This window comes from Dendrobates tinctorius, unplaced genomic scaffold (genome assembly GCF_039654945.1).
Source record: "Dendrobates tinctorius isolate UK_male_01 unplaced genomic scaffold, ASM3965494v1 ptg000091l, whole genome shotgun sequence".
Taxonomy (NCBI): Eukaryota; Metazoa; Chordata; class Amphibia; order Anura; family Dendrobatidae; genus Dendrobates; species Dendrobates tinctorius.
Genome location: NW_027361759.1, coordinates 3830878 through 3849720, shown reverse-complemented (window position 1 = coordinate 3849720; position 18843 = coordinate 3830878). Strand labels below are relative to the sequence as shown.

General features: G+C 38.4%; 1 protein-coding gene across 1 annotated transcript in view; it reads right to left on the bottom strand.

Annotated features, from left to right (window-relative positions):
* Positions 1-18843, bottom strand: part of IMPG2 (interphotoreceptor matrix proteoglycan 2) — a 169696-nt gene continuing 150853 nt past the window's right edge. The window contains exons 11-19 of the mRNA XM_073586264.1: positions 18564-18817; positions 17302-17381; positions 15066-16922; positions 10715-10934; positions 10129-10339; positions 7531-7719; positions 5761-5965; positions 1900-1979; positions 1-37 (exon numbers count right to left, since the gene is read on the bottom strand). Coding sequence (XP_073442365.1) covers positions 1-37; positions 1900-1979; positions 5761-5965; positions 7531-7719; positions 10129-10339; positions 10715-10934; positions 15066-16922; positions 17302-17381; positions 18564-18817 — 3133 coding nt within the window. The remainder of the gene's footprint in view (positions 38-1899; positions 1980-5760; positions 5966-7530; positions 7720-10128; positions 10340-10714; positions 10935-15065; positions 16923-17301; positions 17382-18563; positions 18818-18843) is intronic.

The following is an 18843-nucleotide window of genomic DNA, read 5'->3' as shown; positions in this document are numbered from 1 at the left end:
TTAGCTTGTTGAACTTGAACTTCTGACATCCACAGACCTATCAAAAACGCAAAAATAATATTAACAATAAGACATATTTGTAATATAGACAGTTTTTATAGGAAAATCTTTTACTCTGACCCTATTTTATTACCCAGGAGTCTGCTATATTTATGTAATATTAGATTACTTCCAGTGTACTATTTAGATTGTGAGTCGTCTACATCTGAAGCCTGTGATTACCTGCAATGGTCAAGTTAGGTATATACGGGATTTTAGTGCTGCAGCTACAGGAATACTATGAGGCTATGTTCACACATTGCATTTTTTCTGCTTTTTTTGCAGGCAAACCTGCTCTCTTAGCAGCAAGAAGCTGGTTACAAAAAGCAGGTTTGTCTCTTGTGCATGCTGCTGATAAAGTTTAGTGCCCGCCCCCCCCCCCCAAAAAAAAAAAAAAAAACGCAGCAAAACCTGATACCTGCTTTTTGTAATGGTGTGATTTTGCTGCTTTTTTGCACTTTCTCATTACTTTCTTTGGGTGAAAAACGCTGAAACAAGTGACATGCTGTAGTTCGTAAAAACACAGCAGTTTTCCAATTCAGTCAGGAAGAAAACAATGTGTGTGCATGAGATTTCTGAAATCTCATAGCTTTTGCTGATACTATAAAAAACAACTTAAAATTTGCATTAAAAAAACGCAGCAAAAACGCAACGTGTGAACATAGCCTAACGGTGTATTGAGCATGATGGGCTGGAATGATGGGGCATAAAATGAAGGACGATGAATTTTTTACTGATCTCATCACTAAGGCAATGCGAGAAACACGCGCATCAATACCCGGCATTGCTGCCGGCACTCGGGACCGGAGTGTGCGGCTGCATGTATTTCGATGCAGCTGAGCGCTCTGCTCCCGAGTGTTGGCGCAGTGCCGGGTATTGATGCGATAGACTCACGCGAGTTTCTCGCATTGCAGTTTCAAGTGTGACCCCGGCCTAAGAGTAGTTGTGGGAAAGTTTTGTGAGAAACCTCTTTAATAAATATCATTTTTGAGTAATAAATATAGAGATAATAATGTAGTAAGAAGACATGTAACTTACATTTGGTGTTGCCTCACAAATTCAGCAAACTGTCGGTCTTTTGCATAAAGTTCTATTATTCGTATTGGAATGATGGGGCATAAAATGAAGGACGATGAATTTTTTACTGATCTCATCACTAAGGCAATGCGAGAAACACGCGCATCAATACCCGGCATTGCTGCCGGCACTCGGGACCGGAGTGTGCGGCTGCATGTATTTCGATGCAGCTGAGCGCTCTGCTCCCGAGTGTTGGCGCAGTGCCGGGTATTGATGCGATAGACTCACGCGAGTTTCTCGCATTGCAGTTTCAAGTGTGACCCCGGCCTAAGAGTAGTTGTGGGAAAGTTTTGTGAGAAACCTCTTTAATAAATATCATTTTTGAGTAATAAATATAGAGATAATAATGTAGTAAGAAGACATGTAACTTACATTTGGTGTTGCCTCACAAATTCAGCAAACTGTCGGTCTTTTGCATAAAGTTCTATTATTCGTATTGGAATGATGGGGCATAAAATGAAGGACGATGAATTTTTTACTGATCTCATCACTAAGGCAATGCGAGAAACACGCGCATCAATACCCGGCATTGCTGCCGGCACTCGGGACCGGAGTGTGCGGCTGCATGTATTTCGATGCAGCTGAGCGCTCTGCTCCCGAGTGTTGGCGCAGTGCCGGGTATTGATGCGATAGACTCACGCGAGTTTCTCGCATTGCAGTTTCAAGTGTGACCCCGGCCTAAGAGTAGTTGTGGGAAAGTTTTGTGAGAAACCTCTTTAATAAATATCATTTTTGAGTAATAAATATAGAGATAATAATGTAGTAAGAAGACATGTAACTTACATTTGGTGTTGCCTCACAAATTCAGCAAACTGTCGGTCTTTTGCATAAAGTTCTATTATTCGTATTCGATCTTGAATTTCCTACAAAACATATTATAAAACAGAAAATGAGTCTTAAGTGGTAATAGTAGGATGCAGCTAATGAAGGATAAGGTATAGCAGAGTCCGGCTGCCCCTCAGGTTTGGATAAGCCACATCGGGAGTTGACTACATGTCCACCTACCGTCATTAAAATCAGTGTAAGTTATGGAAACTCAGGAGGCCCATACTGTATGTAGTCAGCGCTTCATGAAGTTCACACTAACGTGTAGATTTAGGGATACTATATTGATTATTTATAGTAACTATATATTTTTTTTTACTATAAATGTAAAGAGACATCTGCAGGTTGGTAAACCTCACTACTCATAAAAATAAACAATAATAAGATAACATACTATACAATTACAGTATCCGAAGAGCAGCTATTCGATCCTATGGTAATCTACAGTTAGGGTCCATATATATTTGGACAGAGACAACATTTTTCTAATTTTGGTTCTAGACATTACCACAATGAATTTTAAACAAAACAATTCAGATGCAGTTGAAGTTCAGACTTTCAACTTTCATTTGAGGGTATCCACATTAATATTGGATGAAGGGTTTAGGAGTTTCAGCTCCTTAACATGTGCCACCCTGTTTTTAAAGGGACCAAAAGTAATTGGACAATTGACTCCAAGGCTATTTCATGGACAGGTGTGGGCAATCCCTTCGTTATGTCATTCTCAATTAAGCAGATAAAAGGCCTGGAGTTGATTTGAGGTGTGGTGCTTGCATTTGGAAGGTTTTCCTGTGAAGGAAACATGCGGTCAAAGGAACTCTCCATGCAGGTGAACCAAGCCATTCTTAATCTGCAAAAACAGAAAAAGCCCATCCGAGAAATTGCTACAACATTAGGAGTGGCAAAATCAGTTTGGTACATCCTGAGAAAGAAAGAAAGAAAGAAAGAAAGAAAGAAAGCAAGCACTGGTGAACTCATCAATGCAAAAAGACCTGGGTGCCCACGGAAGACAACAGTGGTGGATGATCGCAGAATAATCTCCATGGTGAAGAGAAACCCCTTCACAGCAGCCAACCAAGTGAACAACACTCTCCAGGAGGTAGGCGTATCAATATCCAAATCTACCATAAAGAGAAGACTGCATGAAAGTAAATACAGAGGGTTCACTGCACGATGAAAGCCACTCATAAGCATCAAGAATAAAAAGGCTAGACTGGACTTTGCTAAAAAAACATCTAAAAAAGTCAGCACAGTGCTGGAAGAACATTCTTTGGACAGATGAAACCAAGATCGTCCTCTACCAGAATGATGGAAAGAGAAAATTATGGCGAAGGCGTGGTACAGCTCATGATCCAAAGCATACCACATCATCTGTAAAACACGGCGGAGGCAGTGTGATGGCTTGGGCATGCATGGCTGCCAGTGGCACTAGTGTTTATTGATGATGTGACACAGGACAGAAGCAGCCGAATGAATTCTGAGGTATTCAGAGCCATACTGTGTGCTCAGATCCAGCCAAATGCAGCCAAACTGATTGGTCGTCGTTTCATACTACAGATGGACAATGACCCAAAACATAAAGCCAAAGCAACCCAGGAGTTTATTAAAGCAAAGAAGTGGAATATTCTTGAATGGCCAAGTCAGTCACCTGATCTCAACCCAATTGAGCATGCATTTCACTTGTTAAAGACTAAACTTCAGACAGAATGGCCCACAAACAAACATCAACTGAAAACCACAGCAGTGAAGGCCTGGCTGAGCATCAAAAAGGAGGAAACACAGCGTCTGGTGATGTCCATGAGTTCAAGACTTCAGGCAGTCATTGCCAACAAAGGGTTTTCAACCAAGTACTAGAAATGAACATTTTATTTACAATTATTTAATCTGTCCAATTACTTTTGGTCCCTTTAAAAACAGGGTGGCATATGTTAAGGAGCTGAAACTCCAAAACCCTTCATCCAATTTTAATGTGGATACCCTCAAATAAAAGCTGAAAGTCTGAACTTCAACTGCATCTGAATTGTTTTGTTTAAAATTCATTGTGGTAATGTCTAGAACCAAAATTATAAATTGTTGTCTTTCTCCAAATATATATGGACCTACCTGTATGTACAGTCATATGTTAAAGTTTGGGCACCCCTATTAATGTTAACCTTTTTTCTTTATAACAATTTTGGTTTTTGCAACAGCTATTTCAGTTTCATATATCTAATAACTGATGGACTCAGTTATATTTCGGGATTCAAATGAGGTTTATTGTACTAACAGAAAATGTGCAATCTGCATTTAAACAAAATTTGACCAGTGCAAAAGTATGGGCACCGCAACATAAAAGTAACATTAATACTTCGTAGATCCTCCTTTTGCAAAAATAACAGCCTCTAGTCGCTTCCTGTAGCTATTAATGAGTTCCTGGATCCTGGATGAAGGTATTTGTGACCATTCCTGTTTACAAAATAATTCCAGTTCAGTTAAGTTTGATGGTCGCCGAGCATGGACAGCCCACTTCAAATCATCCCACAGATGTTCAATGATATTCAGGTCTGGGGACTGGGATGGCCATTCCAGAACATTGTAATTGTTCCTCTGCATGAATGCCTGAGTAGATTTGGAGCGGTGTTTTGGATCATTGTCTTGCTGAAATATCCATCTCCTGGGTAACTTCAACTTCGTCACTGATTCTTGCACATTATTGTCAAAAATCTGCTGATACTGAGTTGAATCCATGCGACCCTCAACTTTAACAAGATTCCCGATGCCGGCATTGGCCACACAGCCCCAAAGCATGATGGAACCTCCACCAAATTTTACTGTGGGTAGCAAGTGTTTTTCTTGGAATGCTGTGTTTTTAAGCCTCCATGCATAACGCCTTTTTGTATGACCAAACAACTCAATCTTTGTTTCATCAGTCCACAGGACCTTCTTCCAAAATGTAACTGGCTGGTCCAAATGTGCTTTTGCATACCTCAGGCGACTGTTTGTGGCGTGCTTGCAGAAACGGCTTATTTCGCATCACTCTCCCATACAGCTTCTCCTTGTGCAAAGTGCGCTGTATTGTTGACCGATGCACAGTGACACCATCTGCAGCAAGATGATGCTGCAGGTCTTTGGAGGTGGTCTGTGGATTGTCTTTGACTGTTCTCACCATTCTTCTCTGCCTTTCTGATATTTTTCTTGGCCTGCCACTTCTGGGCTTAACAAGAACTGTACCTGTGTTCTTCCATTTCCTTACTATGTTTCTCACAGTGGAAACTGACAGATTAAATCTCTGTGACAACTTTTTGTATCCTTCCCCTGAAAAGCTATGTTGAATAATCTTTGTTTTCAGATCATTTGAGAGTTGTTTTGAGGAGCTCATGATGCCACTCTTCATAGGACAATCAAATAGGAGAACTACTTGCAAGTGGCCACCTTAAATACCTTTTCTCATGATTTGATACACCTGGCTATGAAGTTCAATGCTCAATGAGGTTGCAAAACCAATTTAGTGCTTCAGGAAGTAGGTAAAAAGTAGTTAGGAGTGTTCAAATCAAGAAAATGATAAGGGTGCCCATACTTTTGCACCGGTCAAATTTTGTTTAAATGCAGATTGCACATTTTCTGCTAGTACAATAAACCTCATTTGAATCCAGAAATATAACTGAGTCCATCAGTTATTAGATATATGAAACTGATATAGCTGTTGCAAAAACCAAAATTGTTATAAAGAAAAAAGGTTAACATTAATAGGGGTGCCCAAACTTTAACATATGACTGTACCTCTATGGTGACCTATGTACCTGTATGGAGATCTATGTACCTGTATGGAGATCTATGTACCTCTTTAGTGAGCTCACTGTTTTCATAAATGTGCCGAATCTCCTCACTACTGAAGTCTGCTGATGTCTCAGGACTCGTAGATGTGCTGGAAGATGGGAGCTGTGGATATCTCTTATAATAGTGACTGTAGCCCGTGATGTCACTTTCATACATTGGGTTGTATTTAACAGGATTCTCAATAGAGGACAGACTGTCACTTGGTCTCCTGTGGAATAGAATATTGATCAAAATGTTTAACAAGAAACACTGAAAAAGTGTAGATGAACTGATGAAAATGGAGCTGCTAGAACAAACTGCAAAACCAATATTGTCCAGTTCAAGACAATCAAAAAGTATCCCTGTATTTGTACGCTTCAGTTCACCACTGTGTCTGCAGTAAAAATTAACCTTCATGAGAAGTCTATGAAGAACAGTCAACATTATTTAAGAAGACCTTTCACCAAATTTTACATGTTGAACTGGACACACAATGTACTAGTGGAATGTAGAGAGGAATAAAATGTTTCAGATTTTATTTTTAATTTAGCGTTTTTGTTGCAGATATACAGTATTAGCAATCAAAGTATTTGGCACCTACTCAGTTAACTTTAGTGAATGTTATTGTATACTTTTCACTGGGGACATGGTAGACTCCATATTCACAGACCACTCAGGAGCAGTCTGGTATGTGTTTTCTCATTTTCCATGTTTTTCCAATCCCTCATCACTTGTGCACTATTTGACACATTGTGTCGCCTATTCTTCTTGTTATACTCATAGATGTAATTTACATAGTTGTATTTATTTATTTTTGTGACATTTGGTTCTGCAGTGTATTGATGAAGGTCAGATGTATTGACCGAAACGTTTGCTGCCTTTGACTTCAAATAAAATCCCTCGTTTATTCTCAAGTTGAGTGCCAAAAATTTACTTTATTATTGTTGTGGTGTGGGAACCTATTTTTGAGCACTGACACGGCTGTGCCACGATATACTTGATATATGTTTAATATCACTGACTGTTGATTTTCCAGTCACATATGTTAAAAGATTTTACTAGGCATCTACTACTGTTTCAGTAAAATAATATTTTAGAAGACTGTTTCTCATCTTCCCCTCAAACTAACTTCATGTTGTGCTCCTTCCATAAATATACACATTTCTTTCTGTGGCTGTAAGAATTGTGGCCAAGAATAGGGAATGCTATAATATAAATAAAAAACTGCATAGCAATACATGCAGCTGAGGGCTCTGATCCGAGTGCCGGCGTCAGTGCCGGGTATTGACGTGCGAGACTCGTCCGAGTTTCTCGCATGTGAGTATGAGCCCTTATAAGCATGTTCAGAAGAGAAGTAGAACATGCACTTATTCCTTAGGCAGCTAGGAATTTTCATAGCATCTAATCAGACTGTCATACATGCATATGTAAAACATTACGTTTATATTGATATGTTAATTGTGCATAATACTATGAGAATGAAAAGATGACACCCTAAAACTGCAAGGTGGAAAGCTACATAACGTGCTTGATGACACTTCTGATCTATTCACCCTGAAAAGAATGAGGTGTAACAATTCAATACTTAAATTTTTGGACAAGTGTATGTAGTGCATTTTATAAAGTATAATGGTGAACATTCTGTTTTAAAGCCACACATGGTGTAGTATATTTGATGTGTGGAGGATAAGGTTTAAATTGTTTTTTTTTACTTGGACATGGAATGTAAATCCAGTACTGCCTACATATCTACAGAACCTGTGTTGGAAATTAAGAAAAATAAAATAATCTTACCCTCCAGACTCTTCTGAATCACCCTTTGAATTCTGTACTCTAAGTGTCCTTGCTAGGAAAAATATTATAGCTGATGCCACAAGAAGAAATCCAGCAACAGATGCAATGGCAATACCAACCACTAAGGGCTCTGAGACATATTCTTCACAGTGTTCTCCACGATACCACCAGTTTTCTCCTACTCGACATCTTAAGAAATCCAAAAAAAAGTGCTGAACAGATAGATTCACTGCGTGCACAATTATTAGGTAATTTGTATGTTTGATGATTAATTTTATTACTGAACATCTACTGTGCTGTCAGTCAAACCAAAATATTAATAAAATTAAAATCTGAATATCTAGGAAAGTAAAAGTGAGGTTTTGCCTTTCTTAGGAAAATGTCTATGAGTGCAGAATGATTGAGAAACTATTAGTGTGCAGAATTATTACGCAACTAAATGAGAAATGTAAATCTTCTCATCTGAAAGGTTTACTTTCATCTGTTAAACTGAGAGTAATAATCAAACAACTCAAAATGTTTCAAAAATACAGCTCTGACATTTAAAAAAATATATCAGTGTCCAATGTAGCCACTCTTCTTTTCAATAATCCTCACGAGTCTTCCATTCATGGAGTCTATCAATTTCTTAATTTGTTTCTATTCAACTTTTTTTGCAGCACCAACTGCAGCCACCGAGACACTGTTCAGAGAGGTATACTGTTTTTCCTGTTTTACAGTTTTTTTCATTTACTGTAAATCTCCACTTTAAGAAGAGCTGAGAAGTTCTCAATAAGGTTTAGGTCAGATGAGGGAAGAGGCAATGTCATTATTCTTTCATCTTTAAGACCTTTAGTGGCTTGCCAAACAGTGGAGTACTTCGATGCATGTAATGGAGAATTGTCCATAACAGAAAAATCAAGCTTTTCTTGAAAGATGCAGACTTTTTCTTGTACCACTACTTGAAGAAAGTGTCTTCTAAAATCTGGCAGTAGGTTTGGTAGATAATTTTGAGACTGTCTTTAATCCAAAATGGTCCAGCTAGCTAATCTTAAATAATACCAGCCCATAGCAATACCCAACAACCAACATGCTGGCTTCTGAGTTGAAATGCAGTTTTGTACCCATTGCCGATTCAGCCATGGGCTCATCCATTTGGTCCTTCAAGAATCACTGTCATCTCATCAGTCCATAATACCTTTTGAAAAATCTGTCTTCAGATATTCATCGGGCCAGCCTTTACATTTCAACTTATACAGTATGTCTTGTTCATGTCACGATCCATTTTTGGATTTGTGGCAGCTCTGGTTTCGCTTTGTTTAAATGTAGCTTTTTTCCTTTCAGTCCATCGGGGGTTAATGTCAGTTTTTCCCCACTGGCAAACTGGTCTAACTGCAGTGCTGCAGGATCAGCTGATGTGGGTGGTGACCACACCCATCATCCTTTAAAAGGTCACCTGATGTATCAGCTGACTGTTGGTGATAGAGTTTCTCTGTAGATCAGCCGATGTGTGTGGAGCTCTCTAGTGCCAGCGTGTATCAGCTGTTTAAGATCCTCGTGTCGTATCCTACACTGAGTGGAGTTTGGAGTCCGGCCTCAGTGTCATCTGCGGTGTGTAGCTTGACTGTGGAGACTGAAAGCTAAGTGTGTTTTTTTTTCCTAGTCCCTTTTGTGTTTGTCACTGTTACCTGTGTGGTACTATCTGCAGTGGTGAGGCTAGCACCCCTTGACGGCCAATATACTAGCCAGGGCAGTGTGAGGTAACAACTAAGAACTAGGTTCCTGATGGTGGGGGGGGGGAAGGACCCACGTAGGGAGTTAGGTTAGTGTAGGGACAGGCTCAAGTTTGAGCAGGAGGTGACCATTCCTTCATTTCCCTATTGATAGGGCCTTCCTCCCCTTTTCCATCCCATTGTGAGTTTGTTGTGCCGTCCACTGGCTGACCACCCGTTGGGTCGTGTCACTCCGTGACGGTTCAGTAGTGGTCGGGTTTCAGCCTTCCTTACCTTGGCCATGTCTCTAAGCACTGAATACCTTGTACTTCTGGTCTCTCCAGGCAGGCTACAGATCTGGAATATGACAGCACTGGAAGATAATGGGTTCCTGTTCACTTCACATTTGATTCTTCTCAACTCTTTGGCAGATATATGCGTCTTTTTTCTCAACAACTTTTTTGCAACATTGTTGACTATTTGCAAAACCCGATGGTTCTGTGATCACACCCCAATACCATAACAATTTCAAGAGTGTTGAATCCATCTGTAAGACTCTCAACAATTTTTGACTTTTCAAAGTTAGTTAAACCTCTTTTTTGGCCCACTTTGCCAAAATCAAGCTTCATAATAATTCTGCATATATTAATAAATGGTGTTGATATCTTTAGGCTGCACCCTCCCTCATTACACAAATACACACCACCTGATCTGCTTCATCCAATAAGCATTCAAGATTATACAGATTGGCAAATCTGCATAAAAATGATATGGGTAAAATACTCACTTTCCTAAAAATTCCACACACAGCGTACAGCCTATGCATACATCTAGCTTCAACAAAGATAATGTGATACTACATAACAAAAGAAGTTAAAAAAAATAAGGGTTCAATAGAAGTAAGTACCTGCATATTGCTCCTTGTCCAGGAATAATGTCACATTTACCATCGTTCATACAGAAATCTATTTCCAGATCGCACATGCTTTGGCATGGCAAACCATCAATGCTGACATATCCAGGGTTACAGACACATTCTCCTTCACCACTCCACTTGTTTATAAGACATTCAGAATACTCATTGCATGCTTGAAATTTACAAGGGTCAGCTACGTCTCCTGATTATGAAGAGGGAAATAAATCATGTATGTGCTATAATAGGAAAACACATTCATCAGATTACATGAAAACTGTCATTATTATAGTAATCTAATAAAGAAGAGTCTTCTAAACAAAATTTAGATAAAGTAACATTGTGTAAAGGGGATTAGCAGACTTATATCAATGATGTTTGAATAAATCAATCAAATCTTCCTTATGGCTTGAACATCCTTGTAGACCAAATACATCTCACAAGGAATGGATAGAATGGAACCTGTGTAGACAATCCTCTGTGTGAGCTTTTGCAGCATTAATATCTCACAGATTACAAAGACACATGTATCCATTTTTGCTATTTGGCAAAATATAAGTCAAAGCCTTTATTTGAGTACCTGATTCAACATCCAAGGAATACTTATCAATTGCCAGGTTCATGGTTTGGTAAGCAGTGTTACAGAAGTCTTCAAGAATGATGTACACGGCATTTGTTACATTTCTTGGAACAGGTTTTGCAAATTTCATTCTGCTATTTACAATGATGCTGCCATTCCGAAAATTCAATATTTCAAGGTTTTGAAATCCAGTCAAATTGGACTGCAGATAGGGAACCAACTGAAAGAAAAATAGGATGGCAAAAGTAATCTGTGCAAAGTGTACTTGTATGGTTCCAGGCAATAGTTTTATTTGAATATTGTTCTAAAGAAATATAATAAGCATGTTATTTCAGATACAGTTATATTATAGTCCTTGACTTTTATACTTTCACATATAATAGAAAAACAAAATGTCAGAGAGTTGTGATGTTATATCATTTACCAATAGCCATTCATTTTCAGAAACTAGGAGATTTCTAAACTTTTGATCATTGTGTTTATTTCACTTAGAATTAGCCTATTCTATTCAGCTACAAAAATCATTATTGACCTCTGACACCTTTGAATTAGATTTTTCACTAAATTTTTTCTTTGATTTTGTTTAAACAGTCTCAGCTTCTGCAAAGATCATGTAAAGGTGAATGACAACCAATACAGCCAGTATACTGGTATACTACTGTTGATTCCCAGCAAGGATATGTCAAAACAACACAGTTCAATAGGCATCCAAATACTTTCAAAATCCAGATCTACAAACCGTAGGTTAAAAACTTGCACTTTATTGCATCACTAAAATGATGGTGCAAAAAGAGTCACTATCAAAACTACACGTTTCAGCATTAAGCCTTACTCATCGTAAAGCTTAACACCAAAATGCGAAAAAACCCACGGGTTGTCCAGGAGGATGTTGAAAATATTTGGCATGTTTTACCATATATATATGGTATATATATATATATATATATGGTAAAACATATTTTATCAATATAATCATATATATATCTATCTATCATTAAAAAAATGTTTTTCTTCTTTCAGAAAAATCCAGTCTCCAGCACAGTTTTAAAAAAAGGTGTTTATCTCACCCTCAACGGGCCCAGCCCTAAGTCTCCCGACATCTTTTATTGACAGTTGTACTGATGTCAGCCAATCAGTGAGCTCAGTGACTCTGAGTGGTTTGTGCTGTCTACTCAGGCCTAGCCTCTGAGATTACTGATTGGTTGTAGCAGTGTTGATGTAATATCAGCACTGCAAACAAGAAAACACACAGGAAACAGCAGCAGAGACTCAGACCTTGACTTGTCTAGGGTGAGTGAAGCACAGTTTTTTTTGCTTCTAAAGCAAACTTTGCCTGGGGACAGGGTTTTTCTGAACTGGAAAACCCATTTAAATGGGTGCTCTCAAGTTTAAAATAAATCTCTTATCCACTTGCTTGGAGTTAACTTTTACGGTCAGTGGAGGTTCAACCACCATGGCCCCATCCATCCATAAAGCCTCAGCAGAATGTAGCAGAGATTGGTTATGTGCAGTGCCTCTCCAATCCTTCTAATAGGTGCACTTAAGATCAGAAATATCGGGAGCGCCCTTTTATTTTTCTTGGGATCAGTGAAGAGCCATAGTGGTCAAAACCCCAAGAATCGGAAAGTTATCTTCATCCTTTTTATAGGGGATAACTTTCAAACTTGAGAACTCCCTTTAAGGTCAAAAAGCTTATTTGTGAGTCAAACTATAAAAAATACCAAATGATTTTTTTAACTGATAAATTGAGTGGTCTGCTGTTGGAATAATTCTTTTAGCTCCTGATCCCAGTAATAGAGCCACTGGTAATCTGGTAGGCCATCCCAGTCCTTGCTCCTTTCTTATCCTTACAACGTCTGCTGCTTTCTGTGCCCATGTTTTATGTAAAACATGTAATTGAGGGATGAAAATCCTGATCTGCACATGTAGGGATGGCAGAATTGTATCTAATTTTAGTCAAATGCCTGTAATTCGCTTTACTACATATTTTCTAAGTTATCTATTCTCCACCTATCAATAGACACATCACACTCGTAATAAGGACATGAAAAAACATGAAGCTAAAAAGTTTGACGTACACAGAATCTGTCACCAGATTTTAGAATAAAATGTGCATACATTATTAAAAAGATCTCTTAGACCTGATAAGGTTGGTAAACTTTAAACTATGAATTTTAGTTGTATAATCCTTTTAAAAATTAGCATGCTGTGAGTCCAGATAACGACCGAGTTCATGAGCTCATGAGTTCAGAGTATTAATGAGCTATACTCAGTCTCTGCCAGCCTAGCCTGATTGACAGCTCCACAACACCCTCCTCCCTCCTGCTGTTGATATTTTACACTGATTAGTACAACCTAGTGCTGTCAGCAAGGCCGAGTGGGTGAAGATTTAGGTTACCTGAATATTACACTCGGACTCAAGAGCTCTTTAACAGTATTGCTGGATTCACAACTTATTCATCTTAAAACACCACTCCAGCATTTTTTTTATTGCAGCACTAGAGTGGTGCTTCATATCTAAGTTCCGTGTCCTTAGTCTTATACTTATCCACCACTGTCTTCACCTTTTATTGCCAACGCTCTCTTCAGTCTCCAGTAGTTTATGACCTGAGGGATCGCTCCAGTGTTTGCTGGAGTGAGCCGAAGTTCACTTTTCACTGCAAGGCTGTGAGAGCTTTGTTCTGGTTCTCACAAACTTACATTGAGATCTTGTGACGTAACTACTGAATTCCGACCACTTAGAAGTTGCCTCGCAAGATGGCGCAGCGTGACCAGAGAGGCACAGATAAAAGGTTCAGATGGCGATGGGTAATTATGAGATTACAGGCAGTGAACTTTGATTAGTAGCACCACTCCAGCGCTGAAAAAAACTCGCTGGACTGATGCTTTAATATCAAGCAGGAAAATGTTCAGTTTTAAAACACCCACATTATGGGATGGATATCAATCTCATCTGGAATAAAAGATCTATTTACTATTGCACACCGTTCATATTGTGAAATCTGGTGACAGATCTTCTTTAAAACAAGGGCTCCTGTCAGCCCCAAAACTCAATTTTATCTAATCAGACTGTTATATAGGGGAATAAACATTATGCTTGTTTAGTGTTCTTAACTATGGCTATCCAGAAAATGACCTTATTTATTATGCAAACTAGGGTGCTGCCTGCACCCACGTTGTGGCCTAGCTCTTGGTGCAACATTCATCTCTATTACATCTTTGTTGGATGACATGGTTGACAGCACTCACAAACGCTGCTTGAACTATAAACTTGGCCCTGCGCAGTCACACTGACATTGCTGGAAAACAGTACACATACACTGTCACATGACAGTGCTGGAGCCGAACAGACAAGCACACATCCCTCTCTCCATTGTGCTGTGCTCACTCATTCCAATAATCCATAGAGTTCTAGTAAGAGTGCATCCGCTGCAAACACAAGGAGGGATGTGTGCACCCGCTTGGATCCTACAGCATAAGTGTGTGCACATTTAGCCAAAAAATTCCATTCTAGAAGCGTTCACTCTGGGAGAGGGAGCATTGTCACTCAACAAAGGAGAGGGGTGGAACAGTGCACTGAGAGTTTGACCAAGGATGCACCCTCATTAGCATAATTACAATTTTTTTTCTGGATAATCATAGCTGAGAACACTAAACAATGGAATGATTTTTGCAGGGGCTAAGACCACAATATCACAATCTGATTAGTTGCTTACAAGTAGATATCTATAAAATTTTGCACAGATGGTGAGGTGGATCCATAGAGTCATTTTTGGTAGTTGGCCCAAGGCAACTGTCTAGTCAAGTTACTATGTTCACTTTCTCATTTATGGTATGTGTTATTATGCTCGATTTGGGGAAGCAAAAAAACCCTTGATTAATAACTACTTATTAACTACTAAAACAACAAAAATAAATTTAAAGGGAACATCCACAGCCAGACATGAGACTAGTCCTTTGTCGCAAACAGTCTGCTTTTCACAGTACAGGGTTCACTCACCAGGTCTTTAAAATAAATTTTTTTGGAAACTTTGAAATCCCAGAGCATTTCAAAGAAAAAATATACATGCTACAATTATGTAGCCAGGATCTGATTTATGCTGCCCACGATTTTGGCAGTATAAATCAGCTGACAGGTTCCCTTTAAATAAATTACATATCAGAACTTCTGGGAATTATCAAATCACACTAAGGATTTTTGCTATGTATAGCAACATAAATGAGTCACAGTCACAGACAATAATGCCTCTACAATAATGAAAGATCTGCTAAGCCGTCTTCTATAGACTTCTAATAGTTTCACCTAGTGAATGGCATTATCTAAACACAAACATAACATGTTAATATTTACCAGCTCAAGAAATCTTTGTTCCAAAGCCTTATATTCAGGGGAGCGCTTATTAAATAAGTCTTCTGAGAATATCATATTAGTGACACGCAGGCTGAAGAACACCACAAGCGCCCGTGCCTTTGCCGAAGTATTGACACTGTTCTCATGAGTAGAAAACACACTTGTCAAATCCGTAGAATCTATATTTTTTGCTATCATGCTTCTGTCTTCCTGACTCATTTCGGGATGAAAATATACCGTGCTCATGTGATCAAGTTCCAGTGATATATCCTGAACATCAACCGTTACTTCTATATCTTGAGTCTGAAAATTTGTTGGACCTACAGAAGAACCGCTGGGAAGTTGTTCATACTGTATAGGATCTGTAATGGCCTCTCCTTTCTGTATACTAGGAATTATATTAGGTATGTTGTTTTCTCCTGTTGAATCAATGGCACTGTGTGACTGAGTGGTGTTGGCATCTATGATGGGTATGATATTTAACATTTCCTCTTGCGATTTAGATGATGGCACCAATTCCCTTTCTTCTGTTTTGACATCATTACTCAATGACGTAACAAAATCATTTGTGTCAGAGATGGATGTATGTGTGGGATGTTTGGTGATTGTTGGAACTGTGTGTGTAGTTAAACTATTGGCTACAAAATGTTGCTCAATTTCATTAGATATTGAAGTCTCTGTAGTCTCAACATCATGTTCTACATTGAGGCCTGTCTTTGATGGAGATTCTGGTGCATGTGTAGACCACAATGTATCTTTTGTTAAAGTTGGTGAAAAATCCACTGTGCTTCCATGTAACACATCTGGTTCATTAGTGACAAACTGTCTTTCTGAATCAGATGATTCTGGTGTTTGCACTGACAACTCAATATTCCAGTATTCTGGTGTCCACAACATTGGAGGCGGCTTAGAAGAGGATTCATGTATAATCAGCTGTTTTTCTAGATTGGCAGTGGCAACAGGGTTTTGAGGGTGGGAGGCATCAGATTCCTGGTCTGAAATCGAGCTGACCTGAGTGCTACCCAATATAATGTTCTCAAGAGATTTATCAGTAAAATGTTCTTCTATTAAGTCTTCAAGGTTATCAGTTGTGTCCATTAAATCAACATCTATTTGCTGTCCTTTAAAAGTAGAAAGTGGATCCACTGTAGATTTTAACCAAGACCATGTAGCAATGCCTTCTTCTGCCTTATGTTCAAATCCTGAGCCAGAACCCTCATCCAAAGGTTTAATACTTTCTGCTGTTGGCAGTAAGTTATCTTCCATGAGTATTTCAGCTGTTTCTTGCATGTTTTCAGAAGTGACTTGTGAAATCACTGTATCCCAATCTGCATTTGTTTGTTCTGTGTTTATTAATACACTCCCCAAAGAGGACTCACTCAGTGCAGGTTCTTCAGCTGCTATAGCAGAAGTCACAATGTCTGAATTGTGTTCTCCAGCTGATGAAGTAATTGGGGTTGGAAGTAGATTGGTGGTAGTTAACTGGATTTCATTAGGATTTACCCCAATAGTACTGAGCTCTTGATCAGTTCTTACAGTTGGATTTTGGAACAATGATATGCCATTATCCCCGGATTCTTCTTCAATTTCTAAAATATTGGCAATTGTGGTAGATTCAAGTACACTTAAGGTTGTGTTCAGCTGGAAGGTTAGGTCATCTGCTGGAGTGGTAAAGCTGCTTTTCAAGGCTGATGTGGCATGAACATTAAAATGAATGTCTTCTGTAACAACAGGGCTTTCTGCTTCCAGGGCTATCTGACTTCTTGATGTAAGCTCTTCACTTGTTTCTTCAAAGGAATAGATGTTTTTAATAGTTGAAAAATCAGTTGGAAGCCATTCAGCTTGTAAGGCATTATCCTAAAATATAAAGTTAGATAAAAGTATTCTGCTATAGCTCAAAATGACAAAAGAGACATATAGGGACACATAGTAGGAATAAAAGATAGATGTGGAGCTTCACTGAAAGAACTTACAAAAAAAAGTTGAAATCTGCTCCGACAATTATTCTCATGGGTGAATTTAGTGATCTTTAGTGCCACCAAAATAATACAATCGGACCTAAAGAATATACGGTATATTTGCTAATCCATATTCATCTAATATTTTGTTTGTTCTAACATGTGTCTCATGTTTGTCATAAAATTCAAGCAGAATTATGAATAATGTAGTGCAACATGAATATTTTAACTTTACTTTTAAATGTTGAAATATGAAATAGATGTAATCTGGTACTTACAACATCAGCTGTGGAAGGAAAAGGAAATGTTGGTTTCTCTGTTATAAATTCATTATAAAGATGTAATGGAACAATCTTGACTAAAAAAAAATAGAACAAAAAAATGATCAATGAGATTAAAACATATATTTTAAGAAGTTTTAAATAATTATTATACACAATATTATGGTAATATTTTATTAGACTGCCCCCTCCAAACACATTAGACTAATGTTGCCTGAACCATTGATATTGAAGACTGTCCAATGTATACAAAAGCTCCAGACAATTGATTGTCGGGGAAGTTGAGAAATCAACTTGTCCAAATCTGAACTTCCAGTCCTTTTGCTCTCCCAGAGATAAGCTGTCGACAGAGAGAGAACATAGGAGCGCTTGGCAGAATATGTCCTTCTGTATATGGGAGAGCCAGCTGAGATAGCTTCCAAGCCGAACGATTCGTCGAACCATCTAACATGAATGGCAGGGTCAAGACTAGAAGGTAATGATTGGGTGAACGAACACTGTAACATGTAGAGTATATTCTAGTATAATTGGACAATTGGCATTATAGTTAGTTATCCATTTCTCATTTTAATGGGTTGTCTCAGAAAATCTGCTAAGACTTCCAATAACAAACTGGAAGAACCTGACATCAAGTATTTAAGTCCCCTATGGTGCCACCACAGGAGAAGCTATGCATTACTCAGATTTCATTAAAATCATTAACAGTATGAATATGGTGGATCCTCCAGCGAGAGAGAGAGCTTTGTAGCTGCACTTTACTAAGAATCATGGATGAAAGTTGTGGATTTTCTCACATTTTTTAATTAGCTATTTGAAAATAGTTTTATGAACCCTCCCTCCAAAAAATGTAATCCTTTCTAGCAAGAAAACAATTTATTCTTACAATCATGTTTTTTTATTCTAGACTATAATGTCACAAATAAATGTAGATTTTGAATTTTTTTCATAGTCAAGAATACAAACTTTTGTCTCTATGAAAACTCTTAGCATACTGATCTTTAAGGTGTTTTCATCACTGGAGAACTGATAAATGTTTGATCACAGTGGGCCAATCTTTGAGATTACCATTTGTTTATAGAACCAAGGTCCTAAAAGCAGTAGTGCACGTGTGACCAAAGATCCATTCACTTCTATGGGCCCCTGTTGTTGGGAACAATGGATGTCTCAGTAGTTGGGCCCCAAGAGATCAGACTTGTATCACTTTTCCTATGGACTGATGATAATTTTATTAACTATGAAATGTTTTTTTCAATGCTTACCATTAACAAGCTGCAGGGAGTCCGCATCAATATCCAGTGGACCTCCTCCTAATAATATCTGCTTGCTTAGAGCATCTACTATGTAATTCCTGAAGCTGCTGCCTGTATAAACCACTGTGGGATTATCTTCAACATCATTCAATGAAAAATCTTCAATTATATTGGAATGGAGATTCATGAGGTCTAACGTTGCACTGTTAATGGCATCTGCATCCCCTTCAAAAATAACTGCATAGTGTACTTGTAAGACAACTCTGCATCAGAAAGAAGGTGAAAAAAT